We start from the raw sequence: 16,229 nt of genomic DNA on the forward strand, positions 1-16,229 counted from the left end.
GAAAGCATATTCTCCGAATCTGAAGCCATTGTTTTGATTCTCGAGCAAGGCACGACGTCTTGGCGTGACGTCATGAACTAGGTGCGGGACTTTCTGAAAATGCCCAATTCACAGCTCATTTTTTTGCAGATTTTGGACACTTAGAGTCATTTTTATTCGTGTTTTGCATTTAACTAAAAATATCAGCCTGCGTGTTTTGGGTATTTTAGATGCTATAAAACGTTTTTCTGATGTCAGTAAGGAAACAAAAAAATTGTGTCGGTTGTCCTTTAAGGGTATTTATAACACCACCTTACATCTGTATCCCATGTCCGCAACTGCTGACCAATGTTGAAATGAGGTTGTCATTTTCAATATCCATCCATGTTGCTTAGTGTCCCATGTTTGTTGTCACTCTGCAAAATTGGGCTATATGCACTTTCTGCACCCCCCCTTTCTCTCTCTCTCTCTCTCTCTCTCTCTCTCTCTCTCTCTCTCTCTCTCTCTCTCTCTCTCTCTCTCTCTCTCTCTCTCTCTCTCTCTCTCTCTCTCTCTCTCTCTCTCTCTGTCTCTCTCTCTCTCTCTGTCTCTCTTGCTCTCAACATAATAAGGTCTTGCCTGGGTTAACAGCGCAGAGGACAAATTATTTGACTGGGACATTAATGAACACAGATCACCCCTCTGTATTCGCATCTGGGCACCCTCAACAAGAGATATAAAATAAAGCTTTTCCACGCATTGAGGTTATATTTTCTTCCTCCCCCCCAAATCGCAAGATTTGACATGTGTGCCATAAAAAAAATAAAGTACCGGTACCTTGAAGAAAACATAACAATCAAACATCTAGTACTCTATCTTGCTTTGGGTCACGGCGTACTGAAGCTTATCCTAGCTGAGTTCGGTCAAAAGGAAGACGGACAATTTGCACTCGCATTCACACAATCAACCCCTGTAGTGGAAATTAAAGCTACACAAATGTACGACTGGAGACTTCCCGAAAATAACTCCTCCAACTTTAAACATCCAATAACTCTGTGGAAGAGACAAACTTTGCTGATTGCAGAGGTCTATTTACAAATCCATTGCATTACATACAAATTCCAAAAATCTAATTGATCATTTTGAAAAACCCTGAACTGTGATTTTCCTGCACACCCATTGGCTTCTCGTGGTAGCCTTTGACCACTGGGTGTCATCCAAGCAATAAAAATACCAGAGAAGGCACGAGGCAAAGCTCGATACTGCATTACTCAACTCTGGGCCTCGGTCTTCTGTTGTGTAAGGATTTGGGGAATTGTAATTTTAAGAGCAATGCTACGGGGCGTAAAAAAACAACACGAGTTCTAAAATGAAAATACCGCAGGAGTAGAAATGGAAAAGGAGCACGAGGAAAGAGCTCACAGTAAGAACATCTGTGTCTTTGGACCATTAGTTTCGACCCCCACCCCCACTCGCACAAATGTGTGCAGGCACTGCGGCATATTGCGCACACTTGCGGGCAAGCGTGGCTCTGCGTTCAAAGGGAGAGCGGAAGACGGGAGGAGGGGAAGACTTGCCAAGAGGGAGGGGAGGTCTGTTTCCTTTCCCCCCAGCACACGCCACTCGAACACACCGGGAGAACACTCTTGATGCAGGCAGGAACACAACCGCTAAGGAAAAACAACCGCGTCCGTCCTCAGTTTTTCTTTCGTGCAGGTGGACGCTAGAGGACTATTATGGGGGCAAGAGAGCACTCCTGAACGGGCTCGACTTGTCGCGAACCGCCGTTCTTGTGGTTCAAATCTACGAGGAAACATAGACGACTTGTTCATGGGTTTTTCCCGTCTTGAGCTTGCGGTAGGATGTTGTGTCTCTTAAACGTGCTGCACTCACTGTAAAACGAAGGAGAAAAAGAGGCATATCCCTAATGGACATTTTGGCGGTAGGCAGCCATTTGTTGTGATCGCTGCTGAATTATGTGATTTGTTCTAATCAGACATAACATAGGCCTTCTATAAAGGCGGTGACGGCGTAAACAGTAGGTGCTGTATTTAAATATCATTACCGTAAGTTCACGTTTATTTTGTTTATATTTTGCTCATCGAAAGGCCTATGAATATTAACTACTCAATTTAACCCCCAGTTACAAGCACAACGTGAGAAAACCCACCCCGGGCCCTCTGATTACCTAAATAAGGGAGAAACAAGACCCATCGTTTTTAAATGTTAATGTCGACCGACGTTGCATCTATCATGCTGCCCGTGTCCCGTGGACTTTTGGAGCGGGATAGAGATCTCGATGCCCTGGCCGGAGTGCATCCCAACGCGGGCGCCGCTTCCTCTGCTATCCGGGGAATGAAACGAGGAGACCCGGAGCCCGATGGGCCGAGCGCGGCCTCGTTGATCGACTCGGCAGGGGCTGACTGCAAGCGACCCCGAATGGATGGATCGGGAGGCATCGGCGAGGTTGGACAGGTAAGGGAAACGCTTTAAAACAGGCCAATACTTGTTCCTTTGTTTGGTGTTGCTTTTGTTTGTGTTGTATGGAAGTGGTCACAAATGGATCTGCAGTAGTTCCCAAACAGCAAAACTGGAAACTACCCCACGTGTGCTATTGGATAATTGCAAACTAACCCGGCGGAGAATTCACAAATTCCACATTTTATGTGTAGACATTTAGTACTAAAGGGATACTGTTATTTTAATGTTTATAATCGAGCTAGCCATTTAGCAGTGCAGGGCATGTATGCAATACCGGCTTTCAATGTCATGGAAAACAAAACGTATTGGTATGAGAGAGTCCTCAATTGTTTTAGAAAGCAAACACATACGTTTATCTTTCAGGGGCCTGTTGAGTAGACAGGGATATTTGAGGCAAACAAAGACCCCCCATTTAACAGGAAGTTAAAGAATTAAGTCACTGTTTTTGAGTCTCCAACATGTTTTGACCCATTGCTACAGTTTTGACTATCCTTATGTGCTATGATCAGCAAATGTCATATACCTATTTTCCCCTCTGTGTCAACGTATTGTCAATTTGTACTATGAAATGGTCAAACATGCCCTATGAAAGAGATTTGTACTTGAGCGAGAGGATGTTTTGCTCATCATTCAGGTGTATTATGTATGTTGGAGTGCTCCACGAGGTTGGAGAAAGCTATTTGACTGCCATTGGAAACAGCTGTAATGGAAGTAAAGTGGTGTGGGTGCTCCTGCTTGGACAACTAAGTGGCTGGTGTTCCATGCAGACCTGCCGCCAGTGAGTGCTGTCAGTAACATAAACGCACTTGAAAGTTGATGTGTGTGGATGAGAGACTCTGTGTGTGGGAGAACAGAGTGACACAGATCAATAGCTTTAGTCTCTGAAACGTATTGAACATGAGCTTGTTGGACAGTCCGGAAATGAGAGCGGGGTAGTGGAAACTAATAGTGGTGATGAATTGGGGCGGGGGATGGGGTGGGCAAGCGAAGGCCACCCTCCATAGCTCCATCTCTCTGAACAGATTTTCCCTATCACTGGCAGTAAAGAGGCTTTGTTCCCAACTAATGGGATCACATCTCATACTAGAGGAGGGTTTATAACCACACTGATCCTTAAAATCCTTATCTAAGGCAAAGCATTCACACACCGCTTATACCGTTGTATACACAAATAAGTGATTGTGCATCATATTCATACAAGTTATGACTCATCTTCCACCACAGTCTTTGTCTTTTACCAGTGTGTGTATACTCCACAACCGCATAGTTATTTTGTGGAGCCTTCAGTCGATACCCAACAATCAAAATTTGGATGACTATAAAATTAAAGTGGAACATTTAACGTGGAAGTGAAGTCAAAATATTTCTGTAAAACATGTTCTTTTACACAGCCACATATTTTTTTATATTAATAAGAGAAACATTTCGTCAAAACATACAAACCAGCCCTGATGCAGAAGTCGATCAAAATGTTTCTTTGGGTAATGTGCTGCCACAAATGTAAATATTGTGGACAATCTTGCTCCAAACTCCACACTTGCTGAATGTCTCTGTCCTCCTCGCATTCCTTTAAGCTGCACCATTATTTATTTTTTTGTTCCGTAATTATTGCTGGCTGAAGTCAGGATTGATATCTGCAGTATTATTGGATGTTGTTTCCATAGGAAACACTTTATATCTGGCCTTCCACAATAACGACACAGTTCCTGGCACTGGTTGTTTAATTTGTCAGAAAGTGATTTTATTAATTTGGTGCGTGGGTGGCAACACTACTCCAATTCAATGCATCATTTTGGTTTGCACAAATCACCGCTACTCAGCCCACCCAAGCAACCTTAAATCAACATAAAATATTTCACCAAAATGCTAATCTCGTCATTTTATTTCTTCTGCAACAACAAGGAAGTCTGTCATTTACATTTACTTAAAGGACAACCGACGTCTCCGGACAAGTTGTGTCCATAATTTGTAAAATGGCTTCAAATGACTTATACTGAGCGTATTTTACAAAGATTCCACCACATATAGCTATATTTTACGTTTTTAAGACTCACGCTGAATATTCCGGAAGTCTTGTTTTTGAGTTGGTGACGATCCCTGACGTGACGTCACTAAAGGACCGCCCCTGACCGAGAAAGGACACAATGCATTATGCGATACTTTGTTTGGTCTGAAAACTTCATGTTGATCCGTGTTGATGACGAAATTAGAAGGAAAACACATAACCCGATGGTGAATCGTTGTGTGTTGCACCAAGACTACTATTTGATACTAGTTTGACACAAATTTCCAGCAGACAAATCCAACGGAGCTTGGGCGCCATCTTCTGCATTTTCCTGGTGCTACATTCCTGTCATTCTTCTTCTTCTCTCATTGACGGCTCGAATTGATATGGGAGGACTCCTTTAATCGATTGCAAACATTTATGCTTTCCTCTTCAGAACTATTTGAATCATATTCATAACTGGATGTGTAACAAGAAAGCATATTCTCCGAATCTGAAGCCATTGTTTTGATTCTCGAGCAAGGCACGACGTCTTGGCGTGACGTCATGAACTAGGTGCGGGACTTTCTGAAAATGCCCAATTCACAGCTCATTTTTTTGCAGATTTTGGACACTTAGAGTCATTTTTATTCGTGTTTTGCATTTAACTAAAAATATCAGCCTGCGTGTTTTGGGTATTTTAGATGCTATAAAACGTTTTTCTGATGTCAGTAAGGAAACAAAAAAATTGTGTCGGTTGTCCTTTAAGGGTATTTATAACACCACCTTACATCTGTATCCCATGTCCGCAACTGCTGACCAATGTTGAAATGAGGTTGTCATTTTCAATATCCATCCATGTTGCTTAGTGTCCCATGTTTGTTGTCACTCTGCAAAATTGGGCTATATGCACTTTCTGCACCCCCCCTTTCTCTCTCTCTCTCTCTCTCTCTCTCTCTCTCTCTCTCTCTCTCTCTCTCTCTCTCTCTCTCTCTCTCTCTCTCTCTCTCTCTCTCTCTCTCTCTCTCTCTCTCTCTCTCTCTCTCTCTCTCTCTCTCTCTGTCTCTCTTGCTCTCAACATAATAAGGTCTTGCCTGGGTTAACAGCGCAGAGGACAAATTATTTGACTGGGACATTAATGAACACAGATCACCCCTCTGTATTCGCATCTGGGCACCCTCAACAAGAGATATAAAATAAAGCTTTTCCACGCATTGAGGTTATATTTTCTTCCTCCCCCCCAATATTAATAGTGGACAGAGACCAGAAGTCATTTGAATGCACAAATATGAAATGTAACCATTGTTATATCTTGTTGTAATGCTATGCCATATTTCTAATTCAGTGTCGCATAGAGTATGATAATGATCCCTGGAGATCTGCATGGATGTAGGCCTTAGCTGACATGGTGCTGCTCAGTCCACATGACTAATTGAATTTGAATCGACAGCACCTCTTCTGGTTGCATTCACTTCATTGTGAGGAAATTGATTAAAGTAATCAGATGCAATCGCTTGTTGCTTTGCAGGGCCTTTATTGAAAAAAAGCTAACAGTGGTCAAATTTTAAGTAGATTTTGGCAGCTGCTGCAAGTAGAAACTTTTGAACCAAATAAATAAAATGCCTTAACATGGCTTTTTTTGGTGGCTATTATGGTGTTTGTTGATTATTTTGAAAATGTTGAACATGATATATATATATATATATATATATATATATATATATATATATATATATATATATATATATATATATATATATATATATATATATATATAGTAAAGTCTCGTTATATCGATATTCAAGGGAGTCCGAAAAAATATCGATATAACCGGGACTATCGATATATCCGACCCTGTTTGCATGTAATTTTCTCCGTGCGTGCATAGAAATAGTATCGATATAACCGGGACTATCGATATATCCGATATCGATATAACGAGACTTTACTGTGTATATATATATATATATATATATATATATATATATATATATATATATATATATATATATATATATATATATATATACACACACACACATTAAAGTCTCGTTATATCGATATTCTCGGGAGTCGGAAAAAATATTGATATATCCGGACTATCGATATATCCGATCCTGCGGCATGTAAATTTTCTCCTTGCGTTCATAGAAATAGTATCGTAATAAGCAGTACTATCGATATAACCAATATCGATATAACGAGACTTTACTGTAGCTGCCAAAATGTACTTAAAAATTGTCCACTGTTTTCTGGAAAAAGTATTTTAAAGTGTATTTGTTGTGAAAAAGTGTATTTTATTTATTTGGTTCAAAATAGTTTACTTGTAGCAGTTGCCAAAGTATACTCAAAATTCTTCCACTGTTTTCTGGAAAGAGTGTGTTAAAATGTATTCGTTGTATGTGTGTTGTAAAGTGTATTCGTGGAAAAAGTACGTAGTGTAGACTCGAGTAAAACAAACTTGAGTTATCTGGAGGCTGGCCAGATAAGTGCTCTGCGGATAAAACAGATGCACGCTCTCTGTCGAGTGTGTGGCATGGCCTGCTTTAGCGGTGATGCAGGATGACTGTCAGAACAGTCAAATATAGTTCTTAAGAGAAGCGTTCCCAAGACACGATAGGAATAGATACAAGCTCTACGACCAAATTAGGTGTTTCACAAGCGTTTGCACAGTAACCACCTCAGATGAACAGGGGTCATGTGTTCAAAGCTTTGGTGAAGCTCAGAGAAAAGATGGTGGGAAGGACAAAAAGCTAGGCCTTAAAACGCGAGTTAGCTGCATGAGTCACAACTAAACCCATTAGTGGACTGTGCACGGCAGCTCACGGCGTATTTCCTTTGGCAAATATGGAGGCGTACGAGCTTCCGGTTATCATTTGTTCCAGGTCACCAGTGGAGAGTAGAAGTTACACTCACTCGTTAAAATTGTGTTCAAGTAGGTTTTTGAAATAGGTGTGGTTTCTAACACTTGTCAGGTTAATACAGTTAATAGGTCATACTTTTCATGATTACGATATTGCGTGTGTTTTGTTTTCATAAGCCCAAATTTGTTATGTACACATCACGAAACCTGACGCTTGTGACTGTTTTAAATTCTGTTTTGTGGTTGTTTTTATGCACTTGACACATGGGTTGAGCAGGTCAAATAAAACATTCAATTCACGCATTCACTGTCATACAGTAAATGGCTCATGACATGCTGTATGGCTCTTTGTTGGCCTTCGCTGAAAATGTTGTTAATTATCCTCATTTCACGTCATTGGAGCAGATGGTGAGGACATTTGAAAGAGTTTCATTTTGACACTATGCGTTAGTTCCACTAGCGACCAGTAGTTAGCAAGCCTCCGCAGACTAAAGTTAGAAGTTCTGCGTGTATTCGTTCTGTTCTCAAGACAATGATCTTTATCCCAAGTTTACTTGACATTAACTCATTCACTGCCTGACATGTGCATAAATGTGTCCACTCCAGTGCCAGGGTTTTTGTCATTGTCACTCGAATTCCAGGACTATTGGGAATAGTGAGTTTTAAGACTACATAAAGATTCAACGCAGCGTAAGAAACCTTAGATTATCTTATTTGATCAGAAAAAAAGAGTTCATTGCCAAGTTATATGGGTCTGGAGTTATTTGAGCTTGAAATTGGGGCAACTGTTCAAAATACAATGCATACATATTGGTTTGTATAGCGCTTTAGCAGCAGCTGAAGCTGGAACAAATCGCTAACACGGAAAAAAGGGAAATGCTGCCCCCTTGTGGAAGAGGTTATGGCCAGCGCTTTATTGGAACCCAAAAAAGAAAAAACAAAACCCAAACACATTCGGGAATGGCGCTCTATGTTATATTTTCAATTCCCGAATAAATTCGTGAATGGCCGTGAATGAGTGAGTTATCCCTTAATGCTCACATTAGCTAATGTTAGCTAAGCAGTTTTTTTTAGTTTTAAATCCAAAATTCCCTCGTGTGTAACGTTTTGATAACAGTTTCCAAAGTGAAAACAGGGCGTGTGCCATTGTGGAGAAAGACAAACTTTTGCTAGGACATCAGTTTCTCCTACCTAAATATCATTGGCAGTCTGTTGGTAGCTAAACTAATTGTTGACATCAAATTAGCAGTCATGCTTTGTCGTGTACAGAAGTTCTGTATTCATTCCCTCTCATACTAATGTTATGCCATTGATTCTGTCAAAGAAAATCATCTGTGTAATGTTTGACATTTCACTGAGCAAAAGAACACAATCCCTTTTTTTAGCTATCTCGCAATGTCATAACTGCAATGTATCTTTTTGTGTGTGTGTGTAATTTACAAGCAACTCTTATTAAAAGTGACGCTGATCCACACTCCATATCGCCTCCCCCTTGCCACCCCCTTCCCTCATTCCTCCTGGAAATCAAGCACATGACTCCACTCATGTATGAGTCATTGTTTTTGCTCCCTCAGTTTCCTGTTGTATTTCTCGCTAAGCTTGTCTCATTTCAATCTCACAGGCTTCAATTTTTGACAATATATGATCCATTTATTCAGAAATCTTAGTTTGTCTTTTCCTCTTTTGATCTTTTGGGGTGAAATAAGGTTATACAATAAAGTGTCGTTATATCGATATCGGTTATATCGATAGTACCGCTTATTACGATACTATTTCTATGACCGCAAGGAGAAAATTACATGCGCGCAGGGTCGGATATGTCGATAGTCCCGGTTATATCGATATTTTTCGGACTCCCGAGAATATCGATATAACGAGACTTTACTGTACTTAGTTGATGTTACTCAAGTGGTGTTTCATTATTTAGAGCTTCTAGCTCCGTATGCCAGTTTGCTAAGTGCGTTTTTGGCTCTTGGATTGCCTCACATTTTTTTTTATTTCAGTGACAGAGCCTCGTCCTGTTTCACCAGAAAAAAAAGCTCCTGCATTGTAAAAGCCATGCTCAGTTTGAGTGAAATGGCCCCTTGGGGCTTTAGTGTGAGATGGCTACAGTTCTAATCAGACCAACTTAAGCTGTGATGTGCACAGAGCAAAGTGTTTCCCCTCGGGCAAAGCAGGCACAGGGACATTAGTTCCACAAAGAAAGCTGACGGAGGAGAGGAAAGATTGTCTTTTAATATAACAAGATGAAGAAAATCTTTACTTCCCTCCAAAGTGCTGTTCTAATGCCTGCCTTTTTAGTGATGTACATTAACATAAAAGCCAGAACTATGTCATGAGGGTTGACTAAAATGGCTTTCTAATGTTTGCAGCCCTTTTTCTAAAAACAAGCACATTTTTTTCCAGATATGAATGTCAATAAATGCAATGGGGCTGGCTAATCCGTCGGTTCTACTTTCCTTATATTAATTTGGATGGATGAAGACATGTTCATAGTTGTCGATCAATCTGCTTTTTCTTGTAAGGTATGATTAGCTCCACAAAGTTGAGCTGAGCAGAAAATAGATATGCAATCAATAAGAACATCGATAAATTGTCTGACCTTTCCGCAGAATAGTAATGGTAGTGGTGCAGTCTGCATGCATAATCTTTCTATCGTTGTGATGTATGTATAAGCAAAGCAAAAGCAAAGACCGTGGGGCAGGCTCGGTCACAGTTTGAAATTGAAAACGGATCATTCTCTGTGAAGATGGAGGTTGTGCGTGTGTATTCCATGTTCACTCTACTGTCTCGTGCCAATAGTCTTCATAACCTACTTATGATTAAAGAGATGCACATAACGCTGCCTATCATTCATGTCTTGCACACTTGTTCCCATTTGGGCCCAATAACCTTTCTTTGTAAGCGGACCAAGGGGTCAATTTGGAAAGGTTGTTGGTTACACTGTTACCATTGATGAGAAAATGGATTTTAAGGGCAGCTATGTGCTAGAATGCCACTACTCTGTGTTTTTGGCTGAGTCCTCTCTGGCCAAATGTCGATTTATTGTTGATGCTGTGACTAGAGTAGTGACATCACTTATCAACATCAAATAATTGGATTTAAAGGTGTAACAATTCATCTATTCAGATAGATGTGTTTATTTTTCTCCTATCCAAATGCAGGACATTGATCTATTTTTTTAACAGGTCACCAATTGAGTTTACTGATACTAGAAAGTAACACGTGTATTCATTGAAGACATGTTGGTTAAACTTGATCCTTTGTCAAATATAAATGTGCTGTTTTTAATTGCATTTTATGTATTCGTGTAATATTTATACAATAAGCAAACATGTCTTCATTTGGGATGTTTTATGTGTGCATTAAAGGTGCGTAATGTTTGTTTGTTTAGCGTTTTATAAACGTCTAAATTTGTTCCTTTCAGAATAACGACCCGCTGAACCTCAGTTACCATGGATACCCATCTCACGGTCAGGTAAGAATGTCGTTCTATCAAACACAACATAAAATAACCCCATTTTAATTAATTCGCTGCTGTTCCCGAATTTGTTCGGGTTTTGGTTTATCTTGCGAGAGGTGCCAATAAAGCACTTGTCAGACCTCTTGCAAATGTTTTCCCTTCCATGAGAGGGCAGCATTTGCTTTTTGTCCATGTTCCAGTTTTGTTACAGCTTCAGCTATTCTTAAAGCACTATATAAATCAAATGTATTGTATTATATTTTATACAGCCACCCCCATTTCAAGCTCAGATAACGACAGACCCATATAACTTAGGAATTAACTTTTTTCTGTTGAAAGAAGTGAGGCTAAGGTTTCTAACGTTGTATTGAATGTTTAACTCAATATTCTCAGGGTCGTGTATTTGAGTGAAAATGACAAAAACCCTGGCACTGGAGTGGACACATTTTTGCACATCATCTGGCAGTGAATAAGTTAATGAAGTGAAAGTCATATTAAGTAGCATTAATACAACTTGATTAAAACCACAGGGAGATGCAAGGTAGTTTGTAATGAGGGTATGGGAAAGTCTACTGCACTTGTTCTTTACTTTGGAAGAGATACTGAACCCATCCAGTTCATGCGCACATTCACCAAACTCTTCATTAGTAAAAACACAAATGACGACTTTTTAAAATTTCACGACATAAAAAAACACATTTAAAACAGAAAAAAACGAAATAAAAAAAAAGTGTAATAAAAAAAACACGGCGTACTGTTATGACAGTCACACATTGCAAACTACATTTCCCGCAGCACTGATTGGACAAGCAATGTCATGTGATCATTTGCGGCCAGTGATGGCCAAGCGGGCTAGTCATTACAAATTGACGTCTTGAGTTGGATGTGTTTTAACCTCTACAACAGAGGCTCCGCCGAACCCCTGAGACCGATTCACCGAACCCCGAGGTTTCTATGGAACATCTGGTCTACTGTATACCTCCCACTCCCAAACAAAAAAACAATCCCTATTGCGGTCCTCACGTTTTATCTTTTGACTTTCCTATGGCTATATTATTCCATATTTTGTTACAAAGCATCGAATTCTCCGACAAATTATTCAACAGCGTGTTTGTGTTTCTTGCGTATAAAGCAGCAGTCTGTTTTCTTGTGTTCCTATTAGCCTCTACTGACTGTTATTAGACTGCTCAGTTGATATGGTTAATCCTTCAATCATCCGCCATTCATCCACTCATCCTCTGATGCTCTACCCGTAATCTCTGCCTGCCTCCCCCTCCCCTTCCCCTTTCCTTTGCCACCCTCCCAAACCTCTGGATGCACTTCATCCTCATCTTAAGCCTTTACTCGAAGCCTTCTTGTTTGCGTGATTTCTCTACGGGGCTGCTTGGATTATTCACGTGGCTGGCAGCCAATTAGCCACTTTTCATTTTTTTTGCCGCATAGTGATGAGATGATACTGCTTTGAACCATTTCCACCCTAATGATGATATTCGAATGAGAAGAATCATGCCGTCGAAAGAGTTGCCCGCTGCAATACTACATATGTGTGATAAATAATGGAAAATCATGAATAAGTAAGCGAAGAAACAGTGGCATCCACACAGCCGAGAGTCTCAACTGGATGTGAATTGAAAAGCCAAATGGGAGACAGATATCAAAATCCAAATGATCTTCTGATACTCATGACACAGTTTTAAAATAAATGGATCTAGCTCTGTGAATATGGAGTGCGTGTGCATGTGTATGCATGTGCGCTTAGGTCTCCGAGGGGGTTTTTCAATTGTAAAATAAAAATACAAGCCCTCTAAGTACTTTTTGACTTACGTTTTCATGTGTGTAGGGTAGAGCGAAACATACATTTTTCCATTAATTAGTCAACCGAGAAATATCACATCTGAGTGGAATGGGGAAAAAAAATGGATAATGTCATCACACCGGCGTGTACTAACATTTATTTTTATTCAATTGTTTAATTTACCGTTTTCAATATTTCACATTAGAAAAACAACAATAAAGCCCAGTCAGTATATGTCATATCCTGGAATGTTTGTTTGTCACAAATGTACTCAATTATTGTGGAAAGTGTGACCTTTAATTGAAACCAAATTAATATCCAATCTTCCCTTGATATTTCGCATTTTAGGTAGCGCATATTCACTGTATCGCGGATTTTCATTTGTTACCAAAACATCACTATTTTGTGTTGTTTTGAACATGTCAAATGTAAATTTTTTGGGGGGATGGAATTTGTTTTTAACATTGATTTGTTTTGAAAATGAAACCATGAACATGAGCGTCCAGTTCAAAAATCCACCTGTGCACTACTGTGAGAATGTTTGTGTGTTTTAGTTGAGACAGTGGTGTGCTTCCTTGTCTTCCAATCAGGAACTCATGTTTCAACTGTTTCCATCTGGACTGCGTGACGCATTGATGCACCGTGTCCCTGAGATGCGTACCGGCACCGTAGTTTTTTTTAAATCCACATTTCATTAACCGAATGACACCTTTCAATTTTGCAAAATGCTATTGTTATCTTGTTTCAGAATTCAATGGATGTCAAGAAGTAAATAATCCTAGCATAATTTTTGGAGCCTGTAGGTTTTTGACTCTGCTGGCTGTGCAGTTAAGCTGCGACAATTTTGTCCATTGTTCAATGTTACCTGAATGAGATGCTTTGTTTGTGAATATAGTAACTGTGTTTTTTGACGCCGATTGGCTGTCTCAAAGCGATGTGACCTTACAGTTTACTGAAGCGTAAAAGGCATGAACTTGGGTTTTCCTGGACTTCATGTAACGCCAATCAGACCAATTTAGTTTTGGGACACTGAAGTGCAAACTGGCTGTTGATGCGGACAAAAGACTTTGAGAAAGACAAGGGTGGCGTGCATAAGATTTCCCACAATGCGGAGGTGCTAAACTGTCAACAATGGTGTGAAGGTGATGTGATCAAAGGCTCATGAAGTAAGAGCCTGGGGAGCAGCAGAAGCTCAACATGTGAAGTTAAGACGTGCTCAGCCTGCTTGATCAAATGAACAACACTTGACTCCTCCATTACTTCCGTGTACCATTAATGGCTTTATTTAAGCATGAGAGAATCATCATGTGTGTGTGAGCTAGCTGAATTCATATTAATTACAAGATTATAATTTTTGCTTTTAGGCTTCAATGGTTGATTCATCTATACAGTAGATTTGAACCTATATCTACTTTCTTTTAAATATATCAGTTTAACCCTCATATTATGTTAAAGGGTCAATTTGACCCGTTTCCATGTTTGTGTTGACGATATCCCCTACTTTTCCTTTCTTCAAAACAGTTCTAAAATATTCCAAAGGGAGAGTAAATATGCTGTCCCTCTTTTCAAGTATGTTCATAACATCTCAGAAACAGCTGTTGCTTATGTCACCTAATATTTGACGGTTTTGTGTGAATTTTTACATATGGGTAAAAATGATCCATAACATAATCAATGTGATTTTTTTTTTCCAACATAATCTGAGGATCAGAAAATGTGATCAGCACCACCGGACCACCAAAATTATAAAAAGAAGAATTTTGCATGTTTGATTTATTGTCTGTTGTCATAAGTGCTCTTGACAGAGCATTTATATTGTCAGCTGTCAATGACAACCGGCCCACTTACATTAGATTGATAGTTTTTGTTTAAAACTATTGAGTGAAGCTGCAGTACAGGAAAAAAAAACATCTGGAACTCCAAATTCAATGTTATAACATTAAATGATTAAATCTCCGACGATGGTTCATTTTGGTAAAGGCAGACTTTTTTTTCAATATATCTTGAATTGTACCAAATGATTCATGTGAAGCAAATACTGAGCAGTACTCAAATTGTATTGCTAATGAAAACGCAGGCGTAAGAGGAAAGCTGAGCATGCTATGAAAATTTGGACTTTCTCCTCTATTTCACAATGCTCTGTAACTAAGGTTGTCCAAAGGTTGTTCATTGGACTTACCTTGTTCAAGTATGTACTAAATTAACCATGTTATTGTAATTGTTTTCATTATGTGTCAAATTTATCACAGGCGATCCATTCCAAACTCACCCGCAATAAATGACGAGACCGTGTAAACTAATGTTTTATATTATGCCCCTTCATAAAAAAAAACATAATTATTCAATTCTTACCCTTATGGAAAAAAATGTCATGAAATGGAAGGCGAAAGAAGATATTTGTAGGAAGTAAAGTTTGCTAGCCTTAAGCTATGTGTCACACCCAGTTAGTTGACTGTAAAACTGACACATTAAAACAAAATAATTTGATATTTAAAGCAAACAAAATCATCTTGTCCTGCGAAAGTTGCTATCTTAATGCAATTTTATGTAATACCGAGAGAGCCTAACGACTTTAGCAAAAAATATTGGTAGTAGCACTAGATCACTTGCTACAAGTAAAATAATATTAATAATACATAAGCACCTTTCAAAACTCTCAAGGTCACTTTACAGTCACAGGATAAGTTTTTCTGTGGGTTAGCAGCGGCAGCCACACGCGCCAGCCTTCGCTCAACCTGGAAGTAACTCAAATAGATAGAAAGCTACCCAGCTAGTAAACAGACATCAATAGATAGCTATGTAGCCAGCTAGATACCTGTATAGCTAATAGCTATCTAGCTAGCCAGATAGATAGCGAATATATAGCTAGCTAGGTAGGTAGCTAGATAGCCAGCTAAATGCAGTACAAAGAGTCTTCCATTTATTGCAGCAATGACATTTTACGATTATTGATGCACTCTTATAATGTGGTGTGGCTTATATTATGAAAACATTTTTACATTCATTGAAGGTGCGCTCTATATATCAAAAAAAGTTTGAAAATACACCATTTATTGCACACGCGCCTTATACTCCGGTGCGCCTTATAAACCAAAAATACAGTATTTAAATTCAGTTATTGTAGATCTTCATAGATTGTGTTGCAGGTTATTTTATTTTATTTTATTTCTGGACCCTTGCCCCTCAATCAAAAGCGATCAGAGATCATTAGCGCCTTGTCCAAAATAAAATCTGGAGCCTACATTTCAAAATATTTTGGGACCACCTTTGCATGGTGTTATAATACCACTATCCTTAAATATATTGCGCTTAATGTCACACTAAACAATTGTTTACTTAAGCCCTGAGATGCTGCTCTCCCGGAATTGTTTTTGTGTCTGGTTTGCGGAGAGAGAGAGCTAACCATCAGTCCTAGTTAGTCGACTAACATGGAGATGGAAATCTTGGGACTATAAGATAGAAACCAGAGGGGAGGGGCTAGTTTGCAGGTATGACAGTGTCAGGAGGTGGGGTTGTTTTAGGGGTGGGTAGGTTGTCTCTGAGTCAGAAAGGAGACAGAAAAGATGAGCAGGCAAGGGCACAGCAGCAAAACAGAAGGCTGCGTGTAGAGTGAAAAGAGGGCGCGAGTGGGAAATGGAAAGACGAGCGTGAGGGAGGGAAAAGCGAAGGAGAGAAAGTGACAGGG

The 16,229-nt window shown here is 39.5% G+C and overlaps 1 protein-coding gene across 4 annotated transcripts in view; it reads left to right on the forward strand.

Annotated features, from left to right (window-relative positions):
• Positions 1 to 1,499: 1,499 nt before the first annotated feature.
• The window catches only part of rbfox2 (RNA binding fox-1 homolog 2), a 44,991-nt gene continuing 30,261 nt past the window's right edge, over positions 1,500 to 16,229 (forward strand). For 2 of the 4 annotated variants that reach the window (XR_016116275.1, XM_089006600.1), the window contains exons 1-2: positions 1,500 to 2,433; positions 10,714 to 10,764. Coding sequence is in view for 2 of the 4 variants with exons in the window: in XM_089006600.1 (XP_088862726.1) it covers positions 2,182 to 2,433; positions 10,714 to 10,764 (303 nt within the window). In the remaining 2 variants the exon portion in view is untranslated. The remainder of the gene's footprint in view (positions 2,434 to 10,713; positions 10,765 to 16,229) is intronic. The other 2 variants (XM_089006599.1, XR_016116274.1) reach the window with 2 other exon arrangements.

The sequence above is a fragment of the Hippocampus bargibanti genome, linkage group LG10, assembly GCF_051943395.1.
Source record: "Hippocampus bargibanti isolate YZ-2025 linkage group LG10, ASM5194339v1, whole genome shotgun sequence".
In the NCBI taxonomy this organism is placed as follows: Eukaryota; Metazoa; Chordata; class Actinopteri; order Syngnathiformes; family Syngnathidae; genus Hippocampus; species Hippocampus bargibanti.